Genomic DNA, 27,781 nt, shown 5'->3' on the forward strand with positions numbered 1-27,781 from the left:
TACATGTGCGCTTGGCAGCTGAAGGCATCTGTGTTGGTCCCATGTTCATATGTGCCTGCATTGCTGCGAAAAATGAAGTTGTAATATATGCAAATGAGCCTCTAGGAGCAACTGGGGTGTTGCCGTTACACCTACAGGCTCTGCTGTCTCTGCAATTACCAAACCCTCTGCACTTTATTTCACAGGACCAGGCAATGTAAATGTGATCACACCTGGCCCTTTCAATCAAAGTGGAGAGGACAAGGCAGTTGCAGAGAGAGCAGAGCCTGTAGGTGTAATGACAACGCCCCCGTTGCTCCTAGAGGCTCATTTGCATATAGTAAAAGATCATGTTTCTCAGCAATGCAGGCACATATGGACATGGGACCAACACAGATGTCTTCAGCTGCCAAGTGCACATGTAACAGGTCAGCCAGTTCTATAGGTACAGACCTGCTGACAGATGCCCTATAATGACAGTAGTCAGCAATGCAATAACATATCCTTCAGCTCTAAAAAGATACTTATTCTCCCCACTCCATCAGTTAAATTCTTTTTCATAACTGTAGATAGACCTTTTTCAGATAAAAACGTTGATAGATTTATATATATATATCTATATATACATTTTATATGTACCAATTTAAGAACAAATAGCAAACAACCTCGTTCAACTGAATGTAATCTATTTTATTTTTAAAGGAAGAAAAATTATATGAAAACAATAAAAGCAGTTCTTTACACTAGCAGTAAATAAATTTATACAACCAATCAGTCTGTATAATAGGATGAAATAAATCTACATCTTTTTTTATTATTCTGGTGTCTTTGAATTATACATACAAACAACAATTACAGGAACTTGTTCACAATGCATTGAGGCCTGAGGAATGAGCTAGCTGTACATCCACATTGGCAATATCGGCATATTAACACTGATTGCCTGGGACCAATAGAACATCCTAAAAAGAGGCCCAAATCCTGAATGTATGAACTGTCTACAAGTTTAATGCACCAAACAACTCCAGCCAGTCAGAGGAAAACAGCGCTGGCAGTTTGTTCATGTTCTTAGACAGAAAGCATTGCAGTATATAAGTCTTAGTTTTCAAAGCCGCCATCTCCATATAGTCTTCTGGTCCTTCATGCTTTTCATACAGGTGCTATGTGGCGATAAAAGTCTCCAAAATTTACAACATAGAAGTTTGTTTTATTGATTTTTATTTTTATTTTGCTTTTTATATTTCTTTGCAAGGTTCATTACTTTGTTCACAGCACTAGAAACCCTTGTCAACAGAGAGTTGACGTTTAAATGGCTTATTCACAAATGGGATCCAGATTCAGTGGTCAAGAATGCGCAGATGCCATAGTGAGTTCCTTTGAAATTTGCTAACAATACATTGCGTGAGCATTTAAATTAACTTCCTTTCCATAGATTTGGGGGGAGGTCATCAGTTTGCAAAAAAATGCAAAATAGAGATGAAGTCTTAAGAGGGATGCAAGAGGCATGGTTTAAAGTCTAACCCATGGCAGTGACCATACTGGAGGGATGATGAGGTCCAAACGCGAGGCTGGACGATGGGTGCATTGGTGTTGGTGTGGTAAGCATGTGGCTGGGGTGGCTAAAAGGTGAAATGTGGGTAAGCGAAGACATATGTCTGGAGAGGGCTGCAGGGCTAAATGAACTGGCCTTCGTGTAGTCCTCGAGACCATCATGGATCTTTTTACATTTCTTCGACTTGCTAGACATTTTTCGGTTTCTGGTCTGGATTCCTTCCTTCTTCATAGTCAAAGGTCTGTTAATCTAAACAAAAAATTATTATTTGTTTTTGTCTCTCTTTCTTTAGTTTCTTTTGTAAAGTGCAGGCATACAAGATTGTTATCAACTACTTTATAAATCTCAGCATTTTCTAAAGGCCCCTTTACACTGGTCAGTTCTGCAAGTGATTGTCGAGAAGGAAGCTTTACTTCCCGGCAAGCGCCTGCCTGTCAGTGAAGGAGACCACTGCATGTACATGCAGTAATCTCCCCCACAGTATGGGGAGGAATGATCGCTAATGCCATTGCTCGTCCCCATACACACTCGTTGTTTGCCGGTAGCAGAGGCTGTTTACACAGCACGAACTCTTGCCAGCAAAAAAGATTTAGGTGACCACACAAACGATGCAATCACTCTACACACAAGCGTTTTGTCATTCATCGGGTAATTGTCAGAACTTTTACACCAGCAGATAACTGCTAAGGGTATTTTCACACTTGCGTTGTTGGATTCCGGCAGGCAGTTCTGTCGATCCAGCAATCTGTATGCAAACGGATACCAATTGTAGACGGATCCGGTTGTCATCCGGAAAAATGGATCCGGTATTTATCTTTTTTACATTTTTAAATGTCTGCGCATGCGCAGACCGCAAAACCTGATCCGTTTTTCCAGAACACTTGGGACCGGATCCGGCATTAATGCATTTCAATGGAAAATAATGCCGGATCCGGCATTCTGGCAAGTGCAGTATTTTCTCCCTCCAAAAACCGTACAGTGACTGAACTGAAGACATCCTGATGCATACTGAACGGATTGCTTTCCATTCAGAATGCATTAGGATAAAACTGATCATTTTTTTCCGGTATTGAGCCCCTAGGACGGAACTCAATACAGGAAAAGTTAATGCAAGTGTGAAAGTACCCTAAGAAGCGTTCCTATAAATGCTCATTAGTGATTATCTGGTGGATTCTCAGCCAGTGTAAAGGGCTCTTAAGGGTCCTTCTTACACAGCCAAAGAAAGGTGTTCGTTCCTGATAATTGACCCACGTAAAAGTGTAGCCAGCCACCCTACAAACAGGCAAAATGCTAATTTTTTTGAATGATCAAATAAACATAAAAAATCTGTTAACAGCACATCGCTCTGAGAACAATAGGCAAAGTGATCATAATAACGATTGTTAACCCCCCTCACTTTGCATCAGGATATGTGAAAGGCACTTTAGCCATCAACTTGTATATTGGCCCTCATTTTACTGCCCAGCATTAGCCCATGTGCACGGATCTTAAGTTGACAAAAAAAATTAGGATTAGTGAATCTGTCCCATTGTCTCCAAAGTCAGTTACAAATGACGTCTGCTATGGACCTTCAAGTCCCATTATTTTTGTCAGACCTTGGGCCAAAAGGTTACGTTTCAGCCTGTGCGAGGATGTCTCCTTTGTCGTATTACATAAGTTTTTTCAGTTCTATAAATTATTTTTCTGATAAACTCTGTCATATCATATAATAAGAATTATGATGATGATTAGTAGAAGTAGTTACTAGTAGTAGTAGTAGAAGTATTTTTATTTAGCTTGTGTAGTGTCCAGTATGTGATATATTAAATAAGATATTGATAAGATTATATATTATATGTTTATAGAATATAAAGTGAGTCGTATTACACTGTATGTAATAAGTATCATGTGCAGTTCTTCCTCTCTATATATGATCAGTGACTCCTGAACTGCACATACAGCATTTTACAGAATTAACACAAAAAGCTGACATACTTCTGGCCTAAAGCTGTCATACTGACCGCTCTCTGTTCTAACCAGAAACGGCTTGACTTGAAAGTGTCAGCTTCTACGTGCTGCCCTACACACCATAGATTGATTGCATTAGTCTGGTGCCATTCACCTAACAATTAGCAAATTCTTGCCAATGTTTTTTACTCCATAAAGAGCAACCGTACCATGTCATCCAATAAAACAGTGGCGTGTGGCTTAGGAAGCTGGGAATTGTTCATGGTCTTCACAGGGTTCTACAGGACAGCAAGACCCCATTATCTTCCTAATTAGCTACGCACATTGTCAGAGGTGGTCTGTTTTTTACAGCTCTTGTAGGCAGCATCTGTCAGAGCAGGTTACATTGAGTAATGGATGGTGATTTAACTTTGGCCAGGATAAGCTCTATCTATGTTCAGTAAAAATCAGTGGGACCTGAACCTTGAATTATTGGATGCTGGATTAAAAAGTTTGAATGTATGAAATAATGACACCCATATTAGACGAAACCCTTGTATATTGCATTAATATAGCACAATTATTTCTATATTTCCATGATAGTGGCATTGTTCCCTGTGTTTGAAAGTACATAAAATGTAATAAAGTATAAAAACATCAGACAAGGTTAATACTAAGTTAAAGTCCCATTTCTAACAGATAATTTGCATGTAGAACAATCTCTTCGTATGAGATATATTTAATCTGCCAGGTTAAAAAAAAATGGTTCTACTGCAAGGATAGTTTCAGGTTTTAGTGTGAAGCAGCTTCTTACTAGTCTGGGCTGTTTTTTGCATCCAAAATGTACACTATGCAAACATATGCAAAGAAATAATTATAACTATGGATCTTTTTGTTATTGACTTCCATTATAAAAAAAAAAGTATACTTTACTGTATGGTTTTTTTTTGTGGTTTCCTGTTTTGAAAAGTTCTGCAGCCAACATTTTATAATATAGTCAAATAGGTATCCAGACATAACCTGCCAGACATTTACCTCCTCATAGAAGCCCTTGGGTTTTGTACAGTATACGTTTGGAAATTGCACAAAAAAAAAAAAAACATGGGGGGGTGGATTGTGAAGCCCTGCGCTCCAGAATACTGGTTTTAAAAAGTCACAGCATAAGGCCTCTTGCACACAAATGTATTTTTATTCCATGTCCGTTCCGTATTTTTTGCAGATCTGTTTTTTGCGGACGGTCGTGTGCAAGAGGCCTAAGGCTTTTGTGACTTTTTGGGCTTATTTGTGCAAAAAATGTTGTGACATTTTGCAACGCTGACACCACTTACTCCAGTTTTGAAAAGTTAATGGAAAAGGTGGGTGTGGTTAAGTATATTAATTAGTTTTATTCCAGATTTAGCACTGTGACTTATTTAAAAAGTCACACAAAAAAGTCTCAGTCCAGTAGGGGTGTCCCATAAAAAATAGATTTGAAGATGAACGTGTTAGGTTTATAAATGTGCAAGGTTAAGATAAATTTGATAAATTTGACAAAACATAACAATAAGGAAGGCTAAAGCAAAGATGACTACAAATAAATAGAGAAGCCAACATCTTCCCACAATCATTATGTGGGTGACCAGGGCGCAGCAAATTAGTAGAAATGAAGAACTGGCAGGCTGGAAGACATTCTGTTCTCGCTGGCTGCCCTCTGATAGGCCTCTTGCACACGAATGTATTTTCTTTCCGCGTCCGTTCCATTTTTTTTGCGGACCGTATACAGAACCATTCATTTCAATGGGTCCGCAAAAAAAACAGAAGTTACTCCGTGTGCCTTCTGTTTCTGTATGTCTGTATTTCCGTTCCGCAAAAAAATAGAACATGTCCTATTATTGTCCGCATTACGGACAAGGATAGTACTGTTCTATTAGGGGCCAGCTGTTCCGTTCCGCAAAATACGGAATGCACATGGATGTAATCCGTATTTTTTGCGGATCCATTTTTTGCAGACCGCAAAATACATACGGTCTTGTGCATGAGGCCATAACCTTATAATTCTCTCAGGACGGTCTAATTCCCCACCCTCCTCTGATACCTCTGCACCCTTGATGTCGCTCACTCACCGCGCACATGTGTGCTGTGCTCTGTCGATATAGCTCCTTGGCTTTCTCCCTGGTGCTGCTATGTTTGTTTGTTAGTTGTTTTTTAGTGCAAGCAATTTATTGTTGTGTTTTCTTGTTTTGAGAGTCCTTATTCTTTGGTCTGCCAATTGTATTTCGCTGACATTTAAGGAAATTGTCCTAGATTGTGATGGCCTGCGTGCTGACCATTGTTGTTGGCCTCTGTTTATGCTCTCCTATTTATTTCAATAAAAACACTATGTTCTCCCCATAGTGTGAACAGAGCCTAAAAACCATACTGCATCAACACTGAAGTAAAAATTCTCTCCTAACCAAATAATCTACTCTACTGCTTGCATTTCTAGTGGTGTGTAGTAGTGGCACAAATATAGGGTCAAACACAAGTTTTTGGTGATTTGATTTGGGTGAAGTTCTCAAAATGGAGTCAGCCATGCAGATGAAGGAGAATCACATGACTCCAGGTGGTGTGTGTGTGTATGCACACAGGCAGGAATTTGCCACCAAAAAAATGAAAATTATTTAGACCATTAAAAAAAAATCTACAGTGCAGTTTATTTTTAACCCCTTTCCGACCACCTGTATATGTCAAGGCAGCCGGCACTTATGTCAGCATGGACATTTAAAAGTCTGGAGATTAGCAGATACAGATCAGCTCTGCAGTGAGGCTGTACAGCTCTCTACAACCTCACTGGGGGCTGTATTCCCCCTGTAACTGAGGCTAGTACATCAGCCCCAGTTACAGGAGAAATCAGCAATAAATTAAAAAAAGAAAAAATGTAATGCTAAATGTCCCTCAAAGATCTTGTATGACCTTATGGGAGGCACAAAGTGTAAAATAAAAATAAATAAAGACTAAATAAATAATTTTAAAAAGGCCCAACTAGCCGCACTGCAGATTCTAGTGACACTTTAAGGGACCATAACCCATTCATCCCATAATGGACATAATAAACAAAAAATGAGTGGCACCTTGTGCTATTAACAAAAAATAAAATCAAAAAATGGGAAAAGCAGACTATTTTCCCCTTTTTTACACTTTTCCTTTTTATGAAAAAATAAATAAAAATCACTTAAAAATAAAGCTTCATGTATCACTGAATAAAGGCGCAAAAATTTATTACATAACTGAAAAAAGTTATGGCTTTCAAAGATGCAGGTACTAAAAAAAACTGAAAATGCACCCGTCGGAAAGGGGGTAAATGGACCAGTGTTGAACTGGTTAAACAAGCTGTTTGTTGTCACTAGCAGCCATTTATTTGCCCATAGCATATATGCCACTGTCACTTTAAAATAACTAGGGTATTACTACAGTCCAAGGAGACCCAATAATGCCATCCAAAACTTTTCGGGGAAATTGGAGTACTTTCAATTTGAGTCAAATTTATGTGGCCCCAATTCAAATCACCCAAATAATTCACTCAAATCAAATCCGAATGGAATTTCAAGAAATTCACTCATTCCTAAAAAGTACCATTTAGGGCTCATGCACACGACCGTATGTATTTTGCGGTCCGCAAAAAACGGATCCGCAAAAAATACGGATGACGTCCGTGAGCTGGCCCCCAATAGAACAGTACTATCCTTGTCCATAATGTGGACAATAATAGGACATGTTCTTTTTTTTTGGCGGAATAGAAATACGGACATATGGAAACAGAATGCACATGGAGTAGCTTCCGTTTTTTGGGGGGAACCATTGAAATTAATGGTTCCGCATACGGTCCACAAAAAAAAACTTAATAGACACGGAAAGAAAATACGTTTGTGTGCATGAGGCTTAAAAATATAACTATACTATATAAATATACTGTAATAGTAAAGATTTTATTTTATTGTCCAAGAATTGATATGCGTAAGTGAAGGCATTAGTAAATAATGAAATATTCTGCAAGATTTTTTGTAAATTAACAATATGCGGTCTTTGAAAAGGTAAAATCTATAGATGCTTGGCGGACTGTACATAACTGCACGGATTGCAACATAAGCAGTCATATTGTCATGTAAGGATATCTCAGATTTCTTGTCACAAAATGCTGAGGAATTAATTAATCGGTCCAAAAAATTACAGTTGTGGTTTCAAGCACTCTTAAAAACGAGTCATTACCCCAGTACGCATCATGAAGCTTTCACAAATGTCCTGCTCTGCTAAAAAGGGGTTAACAAGGAGCAGAATCTATTTTATAACCCAGACAAGAAACTATTCGCCAGCAAAAAATATCTACACCTTAGAAATATGAGACAAGTCTCCAAGTTTCATTTGCAGATGTGGAATGATGACCTATTTTACATTACAGTCTACAGCGCATATCAAAGGAAATATTTAATTAAATGAAAATAAAGCAAGCTTAATCTTGCTATGGGCTCGGTGTGTTTCACACCACATGAAGACACCTCGGCAGTCTGACAGCCAAGTCTAAATATATTTGTGTAGCATTTCCAAATAAAGAACAATCAGAGTCTGAGTGAAATTAATCTATAAAATATTACAATGATTTGTATTCAGACCTGTCGGAGGCTGTATATAGTGAGTTTGCTGCTTTCTATTGAATAATATTTAGTTTACTGTATATAAAAGAAGCCATATATATTACACAAAGGGGTCATTATCAGTAAAATTGTAAAAAAAAAAAAATGGTTGGGAATTAAATTCAAGCATAGTTTAAGTCAAAAGGCCAAAAACGTTAATAAATATTTATTTTATATATATATATATATATATACACAAATAAATATATATATATATATATACACTAATACATATATATAACACTAATATATATATATATATATATATATATATATACACACTTGTACTATTTGTACTTATAATATATATATATATATATATATATATATGATTAATGTCAACCATATCAACCCAGATATTAAACTAATGAGAATTGTACATTTCATAAATTTATAATCCATTTAATTACATCAAAATTTAAAAACATTGATTGTTATCTGATGAAAGCATGAGCATATTTAAGGTACTTTATAACGTATTAATTTAAGGTACTTTATAACGTATTAATCAGCGCAAATGTCATGCATAAATTAAGCATGAAAATGAAATCTGAGATAAACTCCTTCAATTTTCATCTTTTCATTAGCACTGATTTCATAGCTCTTTAACAATAATATCTGGAGAAAAACATAATCTGTAAACTACTTTTAAAAAACGATTGAATTGAGACAAGGAAGATCTGATATCCTTACTGCTCACTTTAAAGAGTACAGTCTGGTAGTGAGAGTGTTAAAACCTGGTGGGAAATGACGAAACTCTCATTTGATTCACTCTTCTTAGGCTACTTTAACACTAGCGTTTAGGTTTTCCGGTATTGAGTTCCGTCATAGGGGCTCAATACCAGAAAAAAAATTGACTTTCAATGGAGTTCATCACGGATCTGTCATGGCTATGTTAAAGATAATACAACCGGATCCGTTCATAACGGATGCAGATGGTTGTATTATCAGTAACGGAAGCGTTTTTGCTGGACCCTGCTGGATCCAACAAAAACGCTAGTGTGAAAATAGCCTTAGTGAATCAATAAACTTAGAATCAGTTTCATTCATCTGAATAGGGTTGTTTTGGAGGCAAGCACATGGATTTAGCCCCCCCCCCCCCCTTTCATTCAGATAATTAGGACAGTCACAGAAGTTTCAGCAGCGAATCTACTGCGCCTATATATACTCTAAATGTACTGTAGCTACAGCACTGATAATTAACTTTTAATTACCTTAGTTTAATAAGACTAACTGGTTAAAGCACTTTTTTTTTTTACAAAAAGTGAAGTAAACATTTTTTCAGAGGAAAGTGGACTTTCGGCTAACTAGCTGTATAGACTTACATTGTGCAGCTTATAGTACAGCCCACAGGCATTGCACACTGGGTCACCATTGGCATTCCTTCTCCACAGCGTAGTGGTGGTGGTTTGACAGTTTGCACAAGACGTACCCGCTCTCCTAGCTGCGGACTGAAAGAAGACAATATGTTTACTGTCAGGTGATAGCTGCATCGGTGCACAAACAAAGCTGCCAATACTGGACAGTAGAAAGTGAGCAGAGCGTTAGTAAGAAACAAAGGGTTAAATCCATTAACATGCACGCTCTACGTTATTTCTGCCGTCTCTCATGTACTGTGCTGCTGCACTATTTTCCTTTAAATTTGTGATCATTTGGATCAGTATTTACAAGTGATGACATATAACCATTCATACAGTCTGCCATTTTCCTAGTCCTTCCTGCTTTGTAACTTACTTAATGGTTTACTTTGAGGAAATTGTTACTTGGGAGTTATCTAAGGAGATCAGATTTCCGGCAGATATTTCCTGGGAAGTTCAATTCACATATAAAGAGGGAGTGGAGACAGGGGACAGCTGCCAAAAATCAAAGCCTTGTGAAAGCCCTCTTTTATGAGAGACTTTGTTTTTAGTGACTTAAAACTGAAGATAAAAGATAGATAGATAGATTGATAGATAGATAGATAGATAGATAGATAGATAATATATAGATAGATAGATATTAGATAGAAAGATAGATAATTAGATAGATAGATAATAGATAGATAGATAGATAGATAGATAGATAGATAGATAATAGATAGAGAGATAGATAATAGATAGATAGATAGATAGATAGATAGATAATAGATAGATAATAGATAGATAGATAATTAGATAGATAGATAATTAGATAGATAATTGGATAGATAGATAATAGATAATAGATAGATATTAGATAGATAGATAGATAGATAGATAGATAATTAGATAGATAATTAGATAGATAGATAATAGATAGATAGATAGATAGATAATAGATAGATAATAGATGGATAGATAGATAGATAGATAGATAGATAGATATAGATAGATAATAGATAGATAGATAGATAGATAGATAGATAGATAGATAGATAATAGATGGATAGATAGATAGATAGATAGATAGATAGATAGATAGATAATAGATAGATAGATAGATAATACATAGATGATAGATAGATAGATAGATAGATAGATAATAGATAGATAATAGATAGATAGATAGATAGATAGATAGATAGATAGATAGATAGATAGATAGATAGATACTAGATATAATAGATAGATAGTCAGGTGGATGGATGGATAGATATTATATAAGTAGATAGATAGATAGATAGATAGATAGATAATAGATAGATAATAGATAGATAATATAGATAGATAGATAGATAGATAATAGATAGATAATAGATAGATAGATAGATAGATAGATAGATAATAGATAGATAGATAATATAGATAGATAGATAGATAGATAGATAGATAGATAGATAGATAATAGATAGATAATAGATAGATAATAGATAGATAGATAGATAGATAGATAGATAATAGATAGATAATAGATAGATAGATAGATAATAGATAGATAGATAGATAATATAGATAGAAAGATAGATAGATAGATAATAGATAGATAATAGATAGATAATAGATAGATAGATAGATAATAGATAATAGATAGATAGATAATAGATAGATAGATAGATAGATAGATAGATAGATAGATAATAGATAGATAGATAGATAATAGATAGATAGATAGATAGATAGATAGATAATATAGATAGATAGATAGATAGATAGATAGATAGATAGATAGATAATAGATAGATAATAGATAGATAGATAATAGATAGATAGATAGATAGATAGATAGATAGATAGATAATATAGATAGATAGATAGATAATTAGATAGATAATTAGATAGATAGATAGATAATAGATAATAGATAGATAATAGATAGATAGATAGATAGATAGATAGATAGATAGATAGATAATATAGATAGATAGATAGATAATTAGATAGATAATTAGATAGATAGATAGATAATAGATAATAGATAGATAATAGATAGATAGATAGATAGATAGATAGATAGATAGATAGATAGATAGATAGATAGATAGATAATAGATAGATAATAGATGGATGGACAGTTTATTGGTTGACATTTACTGGCATGTTTGTATAGACTAATGAAATGGAGAGCGGATATAAAACAGCTGCATGCTACGTATTTCAGGTGCGTACTTTGACACAATGATAAAGATGTGCCTGTCTCTATGTCATGCGTCCTTTTATACTATTAGAGAATGTTTCGCTGAAAGGTCTGATTCTAAAGTGATCTGCAGAGGGATCACTGCGGCATTAGTCATTTAATTACAGGGAGTCATTGTTGTCTAATGAGGATAGTTAAAGCCATAAGATCTTTGGTATGTATAAATAGCTCTGCGTGCATGACGCCAAATATGTGTGAGGGCTAGAACCCAAGCAGATGGCGATAAAATGGGTAATGTGGGACCAAGAGTGTCTAATCTTCCTTACTTGAAAACTGTTCTTCTGGCCACTATAACAAGTCTTTTGGTGGAGATGCCAATATCCTGCTGAAAGCTTCCCTTTCTGAGCTGAGGAGATTAGAGAAAGAAGAGAGTTGGTGTTTGCATGTTGGTTTCTCACTTACCAGCCTTCTTTTAGGTTTAATGAGGGGTCGGTTCTGGCCATTCATTTTGTGATAGAGTCCACATGCATTACAAAGATAATGCCCGGTGCCATCTCGCCTCCACAGAGGGGTTGACGTTGCCCCACAGTTTACACACTCCCTGCCTTCTGAAAACAAGATTACAGATGGTTGATCTCTGAACAACATGGAGCAATTTACTAACATAGCTGTAAATGATAATTAAGGAAGAAACAACTATAAGGCTGGGTTCAGACCTGAGCGTATTCGATATGCGCTTTTTACAGGCGTTTTTATCGGGCGTTTGTATCGGGCGTTTTTAATGGGCGTAAACAAGCAAATGCCCATTTAGGCGCGTTCCCGCTGAAGTCTATGGGCGGGAACGAGTGACAATACGCCCCAAAGAAGCTCCTGTACTTCTTGAGGCGTAGGGCGTTTTCGTACGCGCTGTAAAACGCTCAGGTCTGAACCCAGCCTAAGACCTGCTTACAATGGAGGACATTTAGCAGTATGTTCTAGAGCGCCATCATTAATGAGTAGTGTAATATTAGGACACTACCAGAGACTAAGATTCTCTCTTGCCCTCTTAGTCCTGGACACCATGGCACTTCTTAGCATAATGACACATAAATGTATACAGCAATAAGACAAAACAGGATATGAATAAAATTGAGAAAATAGGTAGCACATATTCAAATTGAAACATTCATTTCATAGTTAACTCCTCAGGGATCATTGAGTTTATACAGAGGCTGATCTTGCCCTACACTAAGTTTTTGCTGTAAATGAAAACAGCATTGTCATATTACCAAATGACTAAACATAGTAGATCCAAATCACACCTACATACAGAGGCAGCAGTTTGGTATCATAAATTCAGTAGGTGGAATCGGTAGGCCTCTTTCAGATATCAGCCTGTATATTTTATAGAGTGGTGTCATACACTTCTGTGTACGGTATATGTTATACGTGTTATTTCTAGTCATCATTAGTAAATATAGTAGTGTATACAACGGGGAAGGGGGATATAGGTGAAAGGGGGTAAAAAAAAAACAACTTACAACCCATTTCTAAATGAGTACCCTAAGGAGTAAAAGGTATATTAATGGTCCATTCACACGTCCGTAAGTGTTTTGCGGACCGCACATCGTCGGCACTATAATAGAAAATGCCTAATCTTGTCCGCAATTTTTTTTGCGGAAACGTATCCACAAATGCCGATGCGGACAGCACATCCCGGTCCCATTGAAAATGAATAGGTCTGCACCCGTTCCGCAAAATTGCGGAAGGGATGCGGACCCATTTTGCGGACGTGTGAATGGACCCTAAAACGGTGTGAATATTGTTTGAATTTTTTGCTGCATTTTCTGTTCTAATTTTAGATTGTCTTTGCTATGTACAGAATATTAGTACATATATCTGTATACTTTAGCCATTCATTTATAAGGTATTTTCCTATTTGCACTTGTATATCAGTTTATGTACTTTATTATACCAAGGGATTTTAGTATTTTTTATGCTTTACAGCTTACAGTATACCTAGGGTATGTTGGATATAGTGGGAACGTTAATATATGCACATAACTACAGCCCCTATAAGATTGCACTTTAATATATTATATCGCAGTGGGTGCCATTAGATTGTGTGGTCAATGTGTCTTTATATACTTAATGTGATTTATGTCTTTTTAAATATTATGGATTAAATATAATGTATATTTTTCACTAATGGCTGTGAGTGTTTTGTGTTTTTGGTGTTCGTTTGAATATTTGCAAAATCGTTCAAATTTGAGAAATTATCGTCACGTGTAATTGCGAACGATGAGCGATAAATAGTTTTCTGTGGATCGGACAAGTCTGTCTGATTGATTATCTTTAGTTGCCACCACGTCCCCTTGTCTGAGCAGTAATCTGGCAACAGTTGGCAATGCAAATGCTGTAGGGGCCAACGCTCACGATCACAAACAGGAACAAGGAGCAAAAAATATTTAGCAATTATAATTTCATGTAATTGAAAGTCTTTTGAATGCAAACAACTCGATAAATCGTCACTTGCCGCTTATTAAGGCCTCATGCACACGAACGTATATTATTTCTGTGTCCGTTCCGGGTTTTTTTTGTGGACCGTATACGGAACCGTTCATTTCAATGGGTGCGCAAAAAAACTGAAGTTACTATTTGTGCATTCCGTTTCCGTATGTCCGTATTTCCGTTCCGCAAAAAAATAGAACATGTCCTATTATTGACCACATTACGAACAAGGATAGTACTGTTCTATCATAGACAGCTGTTCTGTTCCGCAAAATACGGAATGCACACGGACATCATCCGTATTTTTTGCAGATGTTTTTTGCGGACCACAAAATACATACGGTCGTGTGCATGAAGCCTAATGAAAACTATGCTGCCGTCTAATAGGACCTAAGGGTCTGTGTATCACTATAAGTATGTAGCAATATCAAGTGCACCATAATGAAAACGAAGTTAAAAAGACACACGTCCATAAAGTTCTCCCAAACCTACCAGATCCACCTAGATCTGTGGTCTCCAACCTAAAAGTTGCAATTTTGTAGCAGCTGGAGAGCCACAAGTTGGAGAACAGTGCACTAGATGTTTGTTTCACTATACAAACTGCCTTAGAGGTAAACGCAATCTACGATCAAGACTATAAGATTGATAGAAATCTGGATTATGGTACACTATGATGGGCCAATATGAACCAATGCTTATTCTTGACCACCGGTCACAAGAATTTTGTTATTAGGGACTTTAAAATGTTTTAAGACATGTATTTTACACTATGCACCCAAACACCAATATGGCTCCATACGGAAGCATATGTGCACTTAGGAAAGAGAAGGTCCAAACTGCATTGTTGCAGGGATCAAGTTTGTCGACATTCCACAAACCTGGTGGCTACTTTCACAAGAAGTACGGTGTATAATGAAGACCGATGCCTTGTGTCTCATTGATCAGATAGATCTGGGCTTTTTCTATGATCTGTTTAAGCCTTTTTAAATATTTTTTGTATTGCTACCATTATGGAGGCCTGAGCACACTTGAAGCCACACAATCATCATGTTCATCTATGCCTTTTGCCATAAAAACACAGCGAATTTGACTTCGGTGAGATCTGCAACTTCATAGGAATGTTCATATATGTATGTTGAGCTTTTTTTTTAACTACGTTCAGTTTACCAGCCTTTAGCAATCCTCCATCATAGTGTTTGTAAATGATGACTTCCTGTCACATGAAGATTAATGCCTCATGCCTATAGAAGAGTGCACTGCTTGTGCTTCAGGAGCGCAACATTTACCGTATATTGCCTTTATAAGCAGGTACCAAGCATTTCCTCAGTTTCTATAACTAATACACAAGACAATCTGTTCCATATCACCAATATGAAGGGTTGCTTGCAGATATCAAGAAATGACTAAATGTACTAGTACTGTGTAAAGACACTCATGTATAGAATCCAAGCTTGCTCATCTAATCTAGAAACTATGCTATAAGATAAACCTAATGCCCTAAGTTCTGTTTTATCCATGGCCAGGGCTGGGCTAAATTTTAGGTGACCATACACATTAGTCTAAAGTTGATCAAAATGGACGATTTCAACCAAAGTGATTGTTCGTCAGGTGAAATTTAAGTGTAAATGACCGTTGTAGCTGACCAGTGACAGACCATTGCCATCTGAAAAGAAGTTGGCCGTGTTTGAAATTTTTGCCCGATAGCCTGACAAAAGATCTTTCATTTAAAGAAAGATCATTCATGGATGAAAGATCTTTCTCTGAAAGAATGTTCCCAGATCTTTCATCCATCACCTGGTTTCATTGAACATGCATGGCCAGTTTGAAAAACCAGCCAATATGGACTAAAAGGTGTATGGCTGTGTCTGCCAAACGATGGTTCACCAGATGATCGTTTGTTCAATTGCTGTTCAACCAACAGCTAACTTCTATAATGTCTAGGGCCAGCTTTAGAGCGCACTCAACCTCCAAGCTGTCAATCATGACATAACCTAAGACATGTATTGATAGATATGTTAGATACAATTTAGATTACTGATAACACTACCTATGGAGATTACTACCAGACTGCCAGATCAGGCTAAAGTCTCTGGAATTCTCAGATTTCTACAAGACCAGCCAACTATTTTATGTGCATTGGAGCATCCAGAGAGATGATGTCGGGGGTAAAGGAGGATCAGCTATGTTGAATCTCTTAGCTCCTAATCCTTCTGTTCTTAGGAGAAGCAGCTTGCTCCCCTCTCCCCAGGGGTGCACCTAGCCTTTATGCTGCCTGAAGCGAAAACTGAAATGGCGCCCCCCCCCCCTTAATGCAAATTTCTTAACCTAACCCCTCCCCTTCAGCCCATGGCCCTTTGGATGCCCCCCTCTCACCCCTACCTTGTGCTGCCTGAGGCGATCACCTAACCTAGCCTCATTGGTGGTGCACCCCCGCCTTTTCTCTTCAACAACACAAACCAAGCATTCAAGTATATGGGGAGTTGGGAGAAACAGCTGTCAGCTGACAGCCATTAAAGCAGTTTAACAGGACCCTTGTTGGCCCCAATGACAGCACCAAATGTATGGTTCCACTGATGTTAAAAGCAATGAGAAGTGATATTTTAAAGTGCATATTAAATTTCACTAATATTTGCAGCATAAATGTCAGTTGCTCCTCAGCAATACACTACATACAAATCTTTTTTTTAATCTGTATTATGGAGAAGGGGACCAGCCTGCCTGACTGCTCAGTCCTGCTCATAATTATTTGCCTCTGAAAGGATGTGGAGCAGCTCTCCAACCTGTTAAACCAATATGTTGGGCTAGTGATATACTCATGACATAATTACAATTGGCACAAAGGTTGCACTACGAAAATGCATGTGTAAAGCTTCTGCTCCAAATTCCGGTAAGGGAATGATATGCCAAACCAATTACAGACACCCAGTAATATGATATTTGGAGAGGCTCAGATAAAAATAGGGTGTGGTAGAACAGGTTTAAGGTTTTCTACATGAAAGATATCTTGTAATAGGTCCTACTAAGGTTTGTTTGCAGGAAAATGTCTGCTTGAGCTTTATAAGCCTTATAGAACCCATACTGCAATGTATTAGTGAGGCCTATGATAGTGTAGTGAGAAAACCTCAGAGTGATATTCTCACCCCCTTTTTTTTGCTAAATGATAAGATGCATCAATTTGGAAAATCAATTTTATTGGACTGACTGCATGTTTATTACAGATGGGTATATGGACGAGACCTTGTCACAGAAGCATATGTAGGGCTTTCTTGGAAGGATAAACGCCAAGATACCCAAATCTGGTCATACAAGTTACCTCAATAAATTAGGCCGAAAACAACTGTGATTGCTGAAGACGGTCATACAATCCATGCAGTCCTTTTTGGCTATGACTAGCAATGTAGTCAGAAGTCGGTCACTGCTGTCATCTGTCTACAGGTTTCAATGAACCTCAAAGTGGTCTGCCAGTTTTAATAAAGGCCAGCACAGATGGTCAAGATATAATTTTTTTTAGATTTTCTTATATTTACCATTATGCCGGTTTGTACGACACTGGGTAGGCCATGGAAAGGTTAAAGGGCTACTCCTTTCATTTAGATTCAGCCATATAGCTGCAGGGCGGTGGGACAACCCTAAACTCAACTGTAAGTTTACAAGCATCATGATATCTTATGGGTAGGATGGTACTGGAACTATTGGGACAGAAAGAGGGCACACAATACTACATGCTTAATAGGCGGTAAGATTTATTTTGTGCTGCCAATAAAGGTAAAACATTATTATAATTATGAAAAAAATATGGCAATTATATAACTGTCTGTAAAAGGAGGAGAACATCTCTAAGGAGAGGTTAGCGTAAAAGAAAACATTTCTGGTTCCTGCGAGCAGGAGTTATCCCTGACACCAAGAGCTGTAGAATCCATTAGCTACTTGGTACTGTTTACAGAAAGTCAAAGTTAACACCTTCTATTCTGGGGCAATGGAAACCCATCCGAGAAGAGATGTTGCACACGGCGAAATTATATAACAGTCTACCTTTAGACTACTGGTAAAGCATTAGGATACACATTATATGGTCTTCCAGCAATTACAGATTTTAAAGTCATTCCCCTAGAAGCCCATGGTGGGTTTCTCTGAGGCTTAAACTTTGCTTGACTACTAAACATAATACCATAACCAAGCTACACGCAAGGTGATCTGGGTATGGAGGAGTCCTAGATTGTCTTTTCAAGTCTAAACTGAATCAGAGGAACCTAAGATGACCTTCAGTTTTAACTGGAAGAGACTTATAGGCAATGTCAAATGAGTCATGGAGTTAGTTAATGTTCTCATCTGCATGTGTTTTTCCAGGTTTCTGTTCCGTCATCAACAAAAGAAAAATGAAAAATGAAAATGACAACAGTGCTGGATCCATCATATGACAGACACCAACAGCGTCTGACAGACTCCGCTGACTATAATGGGGGCATTTCTGTCACGGTGCCATGTGCCATTTTTGACAAAATTTGCAACAGAGACTTCAACAAAGATGTGACTGGAGAATAAACTAAGCTGAAATGTGAAAAAAAATAAAAAATTGGGGGATGATTATATTATATGGAAAAATTAACAGAATATGATGGCGGTTACGAATAAGGCTTTGCATGGAAATAATTAGCTATTTTAGATCATACAATCACCTGGGATAGCTAATTGAAACATTTTTGGTCAATGGATATAATACAGGAAAATCTTCCTGCATCCTGATAATACATTACGAGAGAAGTGCGTGACGTTCCTTAATTCCAGCGCTACACATATCTATACACGGCAGGGATTCTTGAAACAAATGTATATCGTTACAAATGGAAAATTGCGTGACTCTACGAGCCTGGGATAAATCAAAAAAAAAAAAAAAAAAGGGAGGAGGGTTAGGAGAGAATATAAGCAGCCACTGTTCTGTTTGTTTTTAATAAAGTTTTTGTTGCGTGTTAACACTGTGAAATTGAACAGTTTTATCTCGGTTTCTAGGGCACCATTTTACCACAGCGATGACAAATATTTCACTCTGAGATATGAATACAATATTTGGAATGGCCTGCAGATGAATATTAGAGAGAGAGATTATTAGGCTGTATTCATGACGTAGGCCCACCATATGCTGTTCTCGTAGTAATGACAAGCGTCAGCCATTGAATGGGCACATTTTCACCTCCTTTACTAAGGTTTGATATCTGATTATTCAAAAGTGAAAGCGCAGCATTGCTGACTGTGCCTTCTTGTGGTAAATACCTGTGACATTTGCATATTGAACAGGAAAGGCTTTCACGTTCTGCGTGTTTCAGCGAGTAATAACAATAATAACAGCACAAAACTGCACTAAACTAAAGGTAGCGGCAGAATAATTGACACAGCAGATTAACAGCTATGAGTTACCTCAGGAAAAGATTATATGCTATGAGTTTCCTCAGGAAAAGAATTATCAGTTGAAATCAAACCAATTCGGTATGCAGTCTTTCAACTTGTAAACAATTACTCCTCCAGACATTTTCTGCCACTACAACTCAAAGGGGGTTGATTTTTTTTTTTCACACTGTGTCAAAAAAATGTGGCGTGGAGGTCGCCACATTTATATGTATTACCTTAGTTGATAAAAAATATATATTTTTTAGTATTATTTTTTTTTTTATTATGCTGTCATGTTTTTCTCTCCTTTTCTTAATAAAAATGTCAGCCATGAAACAACATTTGAAAAGGGAATGGCCTTCTACATTATGTAAGGATATGTATGCTCAAAAGAGCTAAATGTAAAAGAAAAAAAAAACGAACATATAATATAAAGCAATATACTCACGGTATAAGACATACAACCCGTGTGTTACTACTGCGTAGAAATTAGGACTTTCTAAGCCTTAAATGCCGTTATCAGATGTCACACTTTACATGAGAATTTCGGTAAATAAAGGCCTATTTATGCCCAAAATAAGCAAAGCATTTGCTGCATCACTAAATACACAAAATGGATTTTCAGAGGTCTCAATTTGCAAATAATGTGAAGGAAAAATATCTATGCAAATCCTGTCATGTTATTTCGCACAAATCCATTGAGCAAGGATTGCTTTGTTAACTCGCCTTAACTGTCCCCAAGAGATACAACTGATTGTTTTTCGGAGGGGGGCTATGTTACTTCGTTAACCTTTTCAATGCCAGCAAGGGAACACTTTGTTTTACAGTAAAGATACAGAGCTCAACGACATCCGCAAGAAAGCGCTGTGTTCATTATCTCCCTGTTAGACTTCGTGCACACGACTGTATGTTACATCCATGCAATATCCCCATTTTTTCGCGGAGAGCACAATGACCCCTTCATTTCTATGGAGCCGTGCGCACATCAGTGTATTTTGCGGATCCGTTTTTCAGTTATAGAACATGTCCTATTCACTTTGGGTGAGAATAGCCATTTCTACTTATGGGCGTTTGAAAAATACAAACTGCACACAGAAGGTATCCATATTTTGCAGACTGAAATATGGACACGGCTGTGTGCATGAAGCCTTTAACTAGGGTTAGTACTTTAGATAATTAAAAATTAATTAATAATAATAAATAAATATAAATAAACCAATATAAAAAAAATATTGTTTTCTTTATTTTATACAGTATATATATATATTCTATTATGGGGTAATTACAAGCATATTTTACCTCAATTACAAGCCCCATAAATATAATATTATAAGATATATAGCTGGAAATAATGACAAATTGTCTCCCAGTTTAGCCTATGCTGTATTAATACCTGCCTTAACCCTCCTTCTGTACATAGGCTACACGTGTATAACCCTGTGAATGGAAGGTAATAGATCATTTTTCCAGGTGGGCTTGGAGTGATCCCTTTCAAGGGCTCAGCTGAACTGTAGACATCTTAAGAGGCGCTGTTTACTTTAAAAGCAGGAGCCTATATCCTATTGTCTGCCCTTAGAATGTATGCATTCTTCTTAAGAAACGGTGTGACAAAATATTGATATCTGTCTCCGTAGCTTTGCTCTTTTTCTTTGAAGAGAAGTAAATCTTTTGAAAGGACTAAGTTGAAGACAACAAATCATGTAAACTGTGGCTTACAAAGGACTAATAGGAGAGGGCTCACCAACATGGGAAAGGCTAAGGCCTCTTCCACACGATCGTATGGCTTTTTCAGTGTTTTGCGGTCCGTTTTTCACAGGTCCGTTGTTCAGTTTTTTTTGTTTCTATTTCTGTTCCATATGGCATATACAGTATACAGTAATTACATAGAAAAAATTGAGCTGGGCATACAATTTGCAATAGATGGTTCCGCAAAAACGGAACAGATACGGAAGACATACGGATGCATTTCCGTATGTCTTCTTTTTTTTTCGCGGACCATTGACTTGAATGGAGCCACGGAGCGTGATTTGCTGGCAATAATAGTACATGTTCTATCTTTCAACGGAACAGAAAAACAGAAATACGTAAACGGAATGCATACAGAGTACATTCCTTTTTTTTGCGGAAGCATTGAAATGAATGGTTCGGTATACGGAACACAAAAAACAGCCCGTAAACGGGGGAAAAAAACGGTCATGTGAAAGAGGCCTAAATCATGCTTTCAGTGGCTGAGTAAACAGCAGGCCTATCCATTCATCCCTGCTCACTGTCATAAAATTGTGCATATCCAATACACAGTACATATCTAGAGTACACATATTGACCTGTGCTGTGTGCCACCATCATGTACAGACCTTATCCATATAACCTCATGTCCATCATATTGACCTGTGCTGTGTGCCACCTTCATGTATAGGCCTCATCCATATAACCTCATGTCCATCATATTGACCTGTGCTGTGTACCACCATCATGTACGGGCCTCATCCATATAACCTCATGTCCATCATATTGGCCTGTGCTGTGTACCACCATCATGTACAGACCAAATCCATATAACCTCATGTCCATCATATTGATCTGTGCTGTGTACCACCATCATGTACAGGCCTCATCCATATAACCTCATGTCCATCATATTGGCCTGTGCTGTGTACCACCATCATGTACAGACCTCATCCATATAATCTCATGTCCATCATATTGACCAGTGCTGTGTACCACCATCATGTACAGACCTCATCCATATAATCTCATGTCCATCATATTGACCTGTGCTGTGTACCACCGTCATGTACAGACCTCATCCATATAACCTCATGTCCATCATATTGAACTGTGCTGTGTACCACCATCATGTACAGACTTAATCCATATAACCTCATGTCCATCATATTGACCTGTGCTGTGTACCACTATTATGTACAGGCCTCATCCATATAACCTCATGTCCATCATATTGGCCTGTGCTGTGTACCACCATCATGTACAGACCTCACCCATATAACCTCATGTCCATCATATTGACCTGTGCTGTGTACCACCATCATGTACAGGCATCACCCATATAACCTCATGTCCATCATATTGACTTGTGCTGTGTACCACCATCATGTACAGGCCTCATCCATATAACCTCATGTCCATCGTATTGGCCTGTGCTGTGTACCACCATCACGTACAGGCCTCATCCATATAACCTCATGTCCATCATATTGACCTGTGCTGTGTACCACCATCATGTACAGGCCTCATCCATATAACCTCATGTTCATCATATTGACCTGTGCTGTGTACCACCATCATGTACAGACCTCATCCATATAACCTCATGTCCATCATATTGACCTGTGCTGTGTACCACCAGTCATGTACAGACCTCATCCATATAACCTCACGTCCATCATATTGGCCTGTGCTGTGTACCACCATCATGTACAGGCCTCATCCATATAACCTCATGTCCCTCATATTGACCTGTGCTGTGTTCCACCATCATGTATAGGCCTCATCCATATAACCTCACGTCCATCATATTGGCCTGTGCTGTGTACCACCATCATGTACAGGCCTCATCCATATAACCTCATGTCCCTCATATTGACCTGTGCTGTGTTCCACCATCATGTACAGGCCTCATCCATATAACCTCATGTCCATCATATTGGCCTGTGCTGTGTACCACCATCATGTACAGACCTCATCCATATAACCTCATGTCCATCATATTGGCCTGTGCTGTGTACCACCATCATGTACGGGCCTCATCCATATAACCTCATGTCCATCATATTGGCCTGTGCTGTGTACCACCATCATGTACGGGCCTCATCCATATAACCTCATGTCCATCATATTGGCCTGTGCTGTGTACCACCATCATGTACAGGCCTCATCCATATAACCTCATGTCCATCATATTGACCTGTGCTGTGTACCACCATCATGTACAGGCCTCATCCATATAACCTCATGTCCATCATATTGGCCTGTGCTGTGTACCACCGTCATGTACAGGCCTCATCCATATAACCTCATGTCCATCATATTGGCCTGTGCTGTGTACCACCGTCATGTACAGGCCTCATCCTTGAGCCTCCCAGCTGCTGGGATGTGGGAGGCAGTTATACAGAAGCTAGTTCATGTAAAGTCTGGTTCCTGCACACCAGTGCCACAACCACAAGCCTGTAACTGTTTCTTTTTCTCTAGTTTGTGACTCACACATTAAAATTGAGGTCCATGTCATCTCTGAGGAGCACACAGTAGTAAGGACTTTTTTATCTTCTTAAACACATGTATTTGCATGGTCACAGTTTAGGGTTGCTGTTGTCTCTACCTGAGCTTGGGGTTTAGTAACCACACTTAGTGCTACAATAACAATGTGTGACCTATTTCCCTGCTGTGCTGAGCCCCATCATGTACAATGCAGCCTCCTCCACAATCTCACCATTGGTGCTGCCTAGCTCACAAACCAGGCATTCGGGCTGGATACTTAAGGATTACAATTAACCTGCTGTAATGTGAACTGTGGGATGCAGCATCCCTTTCAGCACTGCAATTACAGCTGTAGGCTGGCACCTTGTGGCCCTCCTAAAGGCTGCCTGGGCATGCTGGGGCTTGCAGTTCCACACGATCTAATTATAATAATTAGTAGTATTCTACTAGTATCTTCTGCAGCTTTCACAGAAATGGTGGGAGCTCCTCGGGTTTTCCCTGTGCACAGGGCGGCAGGACCCCTGTCCTCTGGGCAGCCTGGCCACATCCGGACCCTATTAAACTCCTTGGCGCTGGGTAAACAATGAAACTGTCGCGTGCAGCAGTCTGAAAATAATTGGATTAAGTCAAACATATCAGCTAAATAGATCCAGTCCCAGCCCAGACAAGCAGAGTAAATGTCACCCTGGAAAACCCCCGGATCACACAGCCCGGGCCCTGACACTGCCAGCTCTGCCCTCTACCAGGTCACACACCATTGCCAGCTGTGCCACCTCCATGCTTCTTCATTACAAGTGTCACTGAGTGCTTCATAGACAGTCGGTGAGAGATTAGATAGATAGATAGATAGATAGATAGATAGATAGATAGATAGATAGATAGATAGATAGATAGATAATATGTAGATATATTGGATATATAGATAGAATTGTTCAGATCGATAATATGTAGATATATTGAATGGATAGATACATTGATTGATTTATAGATAGATAGAATTGTTCAGATACATGTAGATATATATTGTAAAGATAGATAGAATTGTTCAGATAGACATAATTGTTCAGATAGATAATATGTAGATATATTATTTGGATAGATAGATAGATAGATAGATAGATAGATAGATAGATAGATAGATAGATAGATAGATAGATAGATAGATAGATAGATAGAGTTTCAGTAGTTTGGGGAAAGTTCATAGTGCAGTTATGACCTCAAAAAAATCTGGCCAGATTGAAGCTCTGATGACACAGTCAGGGCCTGTAGACCAATGTGCTATTACTAGGACTGAAATCAGAACATGTATTGAAGAACACATATTCCGGACAACCTAGATTAAAGCTTTAGTCCACCTTAGAATAATTTTAAAATTGTGAACAAAAATGTCATTTTGAATCGATGACAGGTATGAGTGACCATAATATACAAGATGATATTGTCCTATTAGAAGAACCGTCCTACCTGTGCTTGAGCGTGTCTTTGGTCTAGCTTTACACTGGAAGCTGGTTGGAGATCCCCCGATAAGGTTTGGTGGGAACAGTCCAGGACTGTAGTCTTGGACATAGGACTGGTAGTTGGATAAGGAGTGGTGAGCAGAAGACGTTGCTCCTCCTAAGGTTCTGGTGTGAGAGGACTCCAGTTTCATGGACTCGGTGGACACATGGTATTTGATGCAATCCTTGTCCTCTTGACGATTAGCTGTGGATCCAGTGTTAGATATGGAGGGGTCTGGGGAGACATCTTTTGGTGGTGTTGGGGGGAACGGGAAGAGGTGGGGGCTTGAATGTCCAGTAACCAGGGAAGAGGATGACGAAGAAGTTGGAGGGTAGACAGTAAGGGGTCCGGGAGGACTGTGGGTCTTGGAGAAGGGAGGCAGGTTCCACGGTGATGCGGCATGAGGTCCTCCTATAGCCTTGCTGCTATGATCCAACCAGGGGTGTAGAAGAGGAGGGCGACATACCTGGCCTAAAAAACGCAATGAACACGGTAAGATTAAATGTCATCAAATATTTCTGAAGACATTCCTACAAACCTGCACTGACCACAACCATTTACAATACTATGTGACAGCTTCTCCGTTCTGTTTTGTCTTTTGCTGCAAATATTTTATTACTACATAGCAAAATTTCACACATATTCTGCAATTCTAAATTTATATGAAACCGGAATAGAGTCGCATGCCTTTACTTAATATTGTCTTCGGGCCCTAATAAAATATCATATGCTCCATATGCAGCGCTCAATAAATATAGAATATATATTCATCTATTATCTATATATCTATTTATCTACAGGTATCTATTATCCATCTCATACCGGTCTATATCTATCTATATATTATCTATCTATCTAGCGACATATTTATCTATCTATCTCAGATCTGTCTATATCTATCTATTATCTATCGACATATTTATCTGTATATCGACATATTTATCTATCTATCTATTATATATCTTTCTATCTATCTTCAACCTACCCATTCATCTGTATTAAATGATATAAGGTATTGTACCAAAAATTTGCAAGCCTTCTATATCTAAAATAATGAATGCGTGGTATACTAATTCATTCACATTTTCAGAGCACTGAAAAAAGGAGGAACTGGATTTCTATGGGATTATATCACATCATTGTATATTATAATATGTCACAATATAATATACCATAATGCCAAGGCAACCTATTACACATCTGAGATGTGCAGATGCGATTTATAAGAAAACACTGCAAGATGATGATTCAATTACACTACCATGGTTTTCTAGTCATAAGCTGAATTATTCAAACCAGGTATGAAAGACACAGAAGAGGAAGAGGAGGGGGCGATATAGACACAGGATGCAGGAAGCCAAGAAGAAATAAGTGTGAAAATACTAGATCACATGTAGTCTTCTATAACCAAAAAATGAGGTAAAAGAACACAAGCAATAGGTCAATCATAAAGATGAATAAGATAGAAATATTAGATATATAGATTATATATATATATATATATATTCAGAAAAATGAGCGGCACTCCAAAGGATAAAAGCAGTGAACCCTTTATTCACACCGGTGGTGTGAATATAAAGAGATATATGAGATAGATGTAGATAGATAGATTTAGATTGATAGATGTAGATAGATAGATTTAGATAGACAGATGTAGATATATTTATATAGATAGATGTAGATAGATTTATATAGATAGATGTAGATAGATTTATATAGATAGATGTAGATAGATTTATATAGATAGATGTAGATAGATAGATTTATATAGATAGATTTATATAGATAGATTTATATAGACAGATATAGATAGATTTATATAGATAGATGTAGATAGAGACACATATACAGTATCATTAACGGTACAATATTTTTTTCCTTTTTTAGAGTGCACTTAAGTAGGTATATATACATATATTAAATAGATATTGCAGAGGGCATGTAAAAACCACTGTGGGATGCAGGGTGGCACTCACCGTGATGTGGAGCTGGGTACCTGGGCACTGCTCGCACCGAGTTGCTATAGTAGGAAGGGACATGGGTTCCTTGACTCTCGATATTAAAAAGTACATCCACATCTTCCGTAAGAGGGTACTGTGAGTGATCAATGTAGGAGTGACTTAGCCCAGGGTGATGGGACTCGGGGTGTTGTCCATTAAGTACAGCCGGGTGGTGGTGGTGGTGACTGACCCAGCGAGGCTGGTCTGTAGCAGAGACCTCCATGTCCCCCAGCACTTAGGACTTGTTGCTGAAGTTCTTCTGTGCTTCCCAACTTGGCAGAAAAGTAAGTCCAATCAGCTGAAGTAAGCGATAAATCCAGGGAGTGAGTGACCTGCAGGGAGAGCAGAGTGTGTGAGCCCAGGTGAGGAGAGGCTCCTTCAGGTGAGTGTCCCACAGAAGTTGTGCCCCAGCCCAGCAGAAGTCCCACACTACAAAGCGGGAGGGCTGAGATCCCAGGGCTCAGACTGCCTGATCGGATCTCGTGTTTTCTCTCTATTTTTTACAGTGCAGGCATTCTTTCTGCAAGGAGCAGGATGGCGCCAGGCGGCTCAATGATCGCAGA

At 38.1% G+C, this 27,781-nt stretch overlaps 1 protein-coding gene across 3 annotated transcripts; it reads right to left on the reverse strand.

Moving 5' to 3' along the window:
• Window positions 1-685: 685 nt before the first annotated feature.
• Window positions 686-27,781, reverse strand: GATA3 (GATA binding protein 3). Of its 3 annotated transcripts, none has more exons than XM_040413285.1 (5): window positions 27,195-27,781; window positions 25,186-25,689; window positions 11,961-12,040; window positions 9,429-9,554; window positions 686-1,780 (listed from the first exon to the last, which is right to left on the reverse strand). In XM_040413285.1, exons 1-5 carry the CDS (start codon window positions 27,439-27,441, stop codon window positions 1,496-1,498), a joined length of 1,242 nt encoding a protein of 413 aa, XP_040269219.1. In that variant the 5' UTR covers window positions 27,442-27,781; the 3' UTR covers window positions 686-1,495. The 3 variants fall into 3 exon arrangements, with proteins under 3 accessions (XP_040269219.1, XP_040269218.1, XP_040269217.1); XM_040413284.1 differs by lacking the exon at window positions 11,961-12,040 and adding an exon at window positions 12,097-12,239 and having other exon boundaries at window positions 688-1,780; XM_040413283.1 differs by lacking the exon at window positions 11,961-12,040 and adding an exon at window positions 12,097-12,242 and having other exon boundaries at window positions 688-1,780.

The sequence above is a fragment of the Bufo bufo genome, chromosome 1 (assembly GCF_905171765.1).
Source record: "Bufo bufo chromosome 1, aBufBuf1.1, whole genome shotgun sequence".
NCBI classification, from domain to species: domain Eukaryota; kingdom Metazoa; phylum Chordata; class Amphibia; order Anura; family Bufonidae; genus Bufo; species Bufo bufo.

Coding starts and splice junctions, on each gene's coding strand:
- GATA3 (XM_040413283.1), bottom strand. CDS start 27,441: ATGGAGGTCTCTGCTACAGACCAGCCTCGCTGGGTCAGTCACCACCAC. Junction 12,243..25,185: donor AAAGACACGCTCAAGCACAG/GTAGGACGGTTC, acceptor TCTTGTTTTCAG/AAGGCAGGGAGTGTGTAAAC. Junction 1,781..9,428: donor TGTACTATAAGCTGCACAAT/GTAAGTCTATAC, acceptor TTTTTTGTTTAG/ATTAACAGACCTTTGACTAT.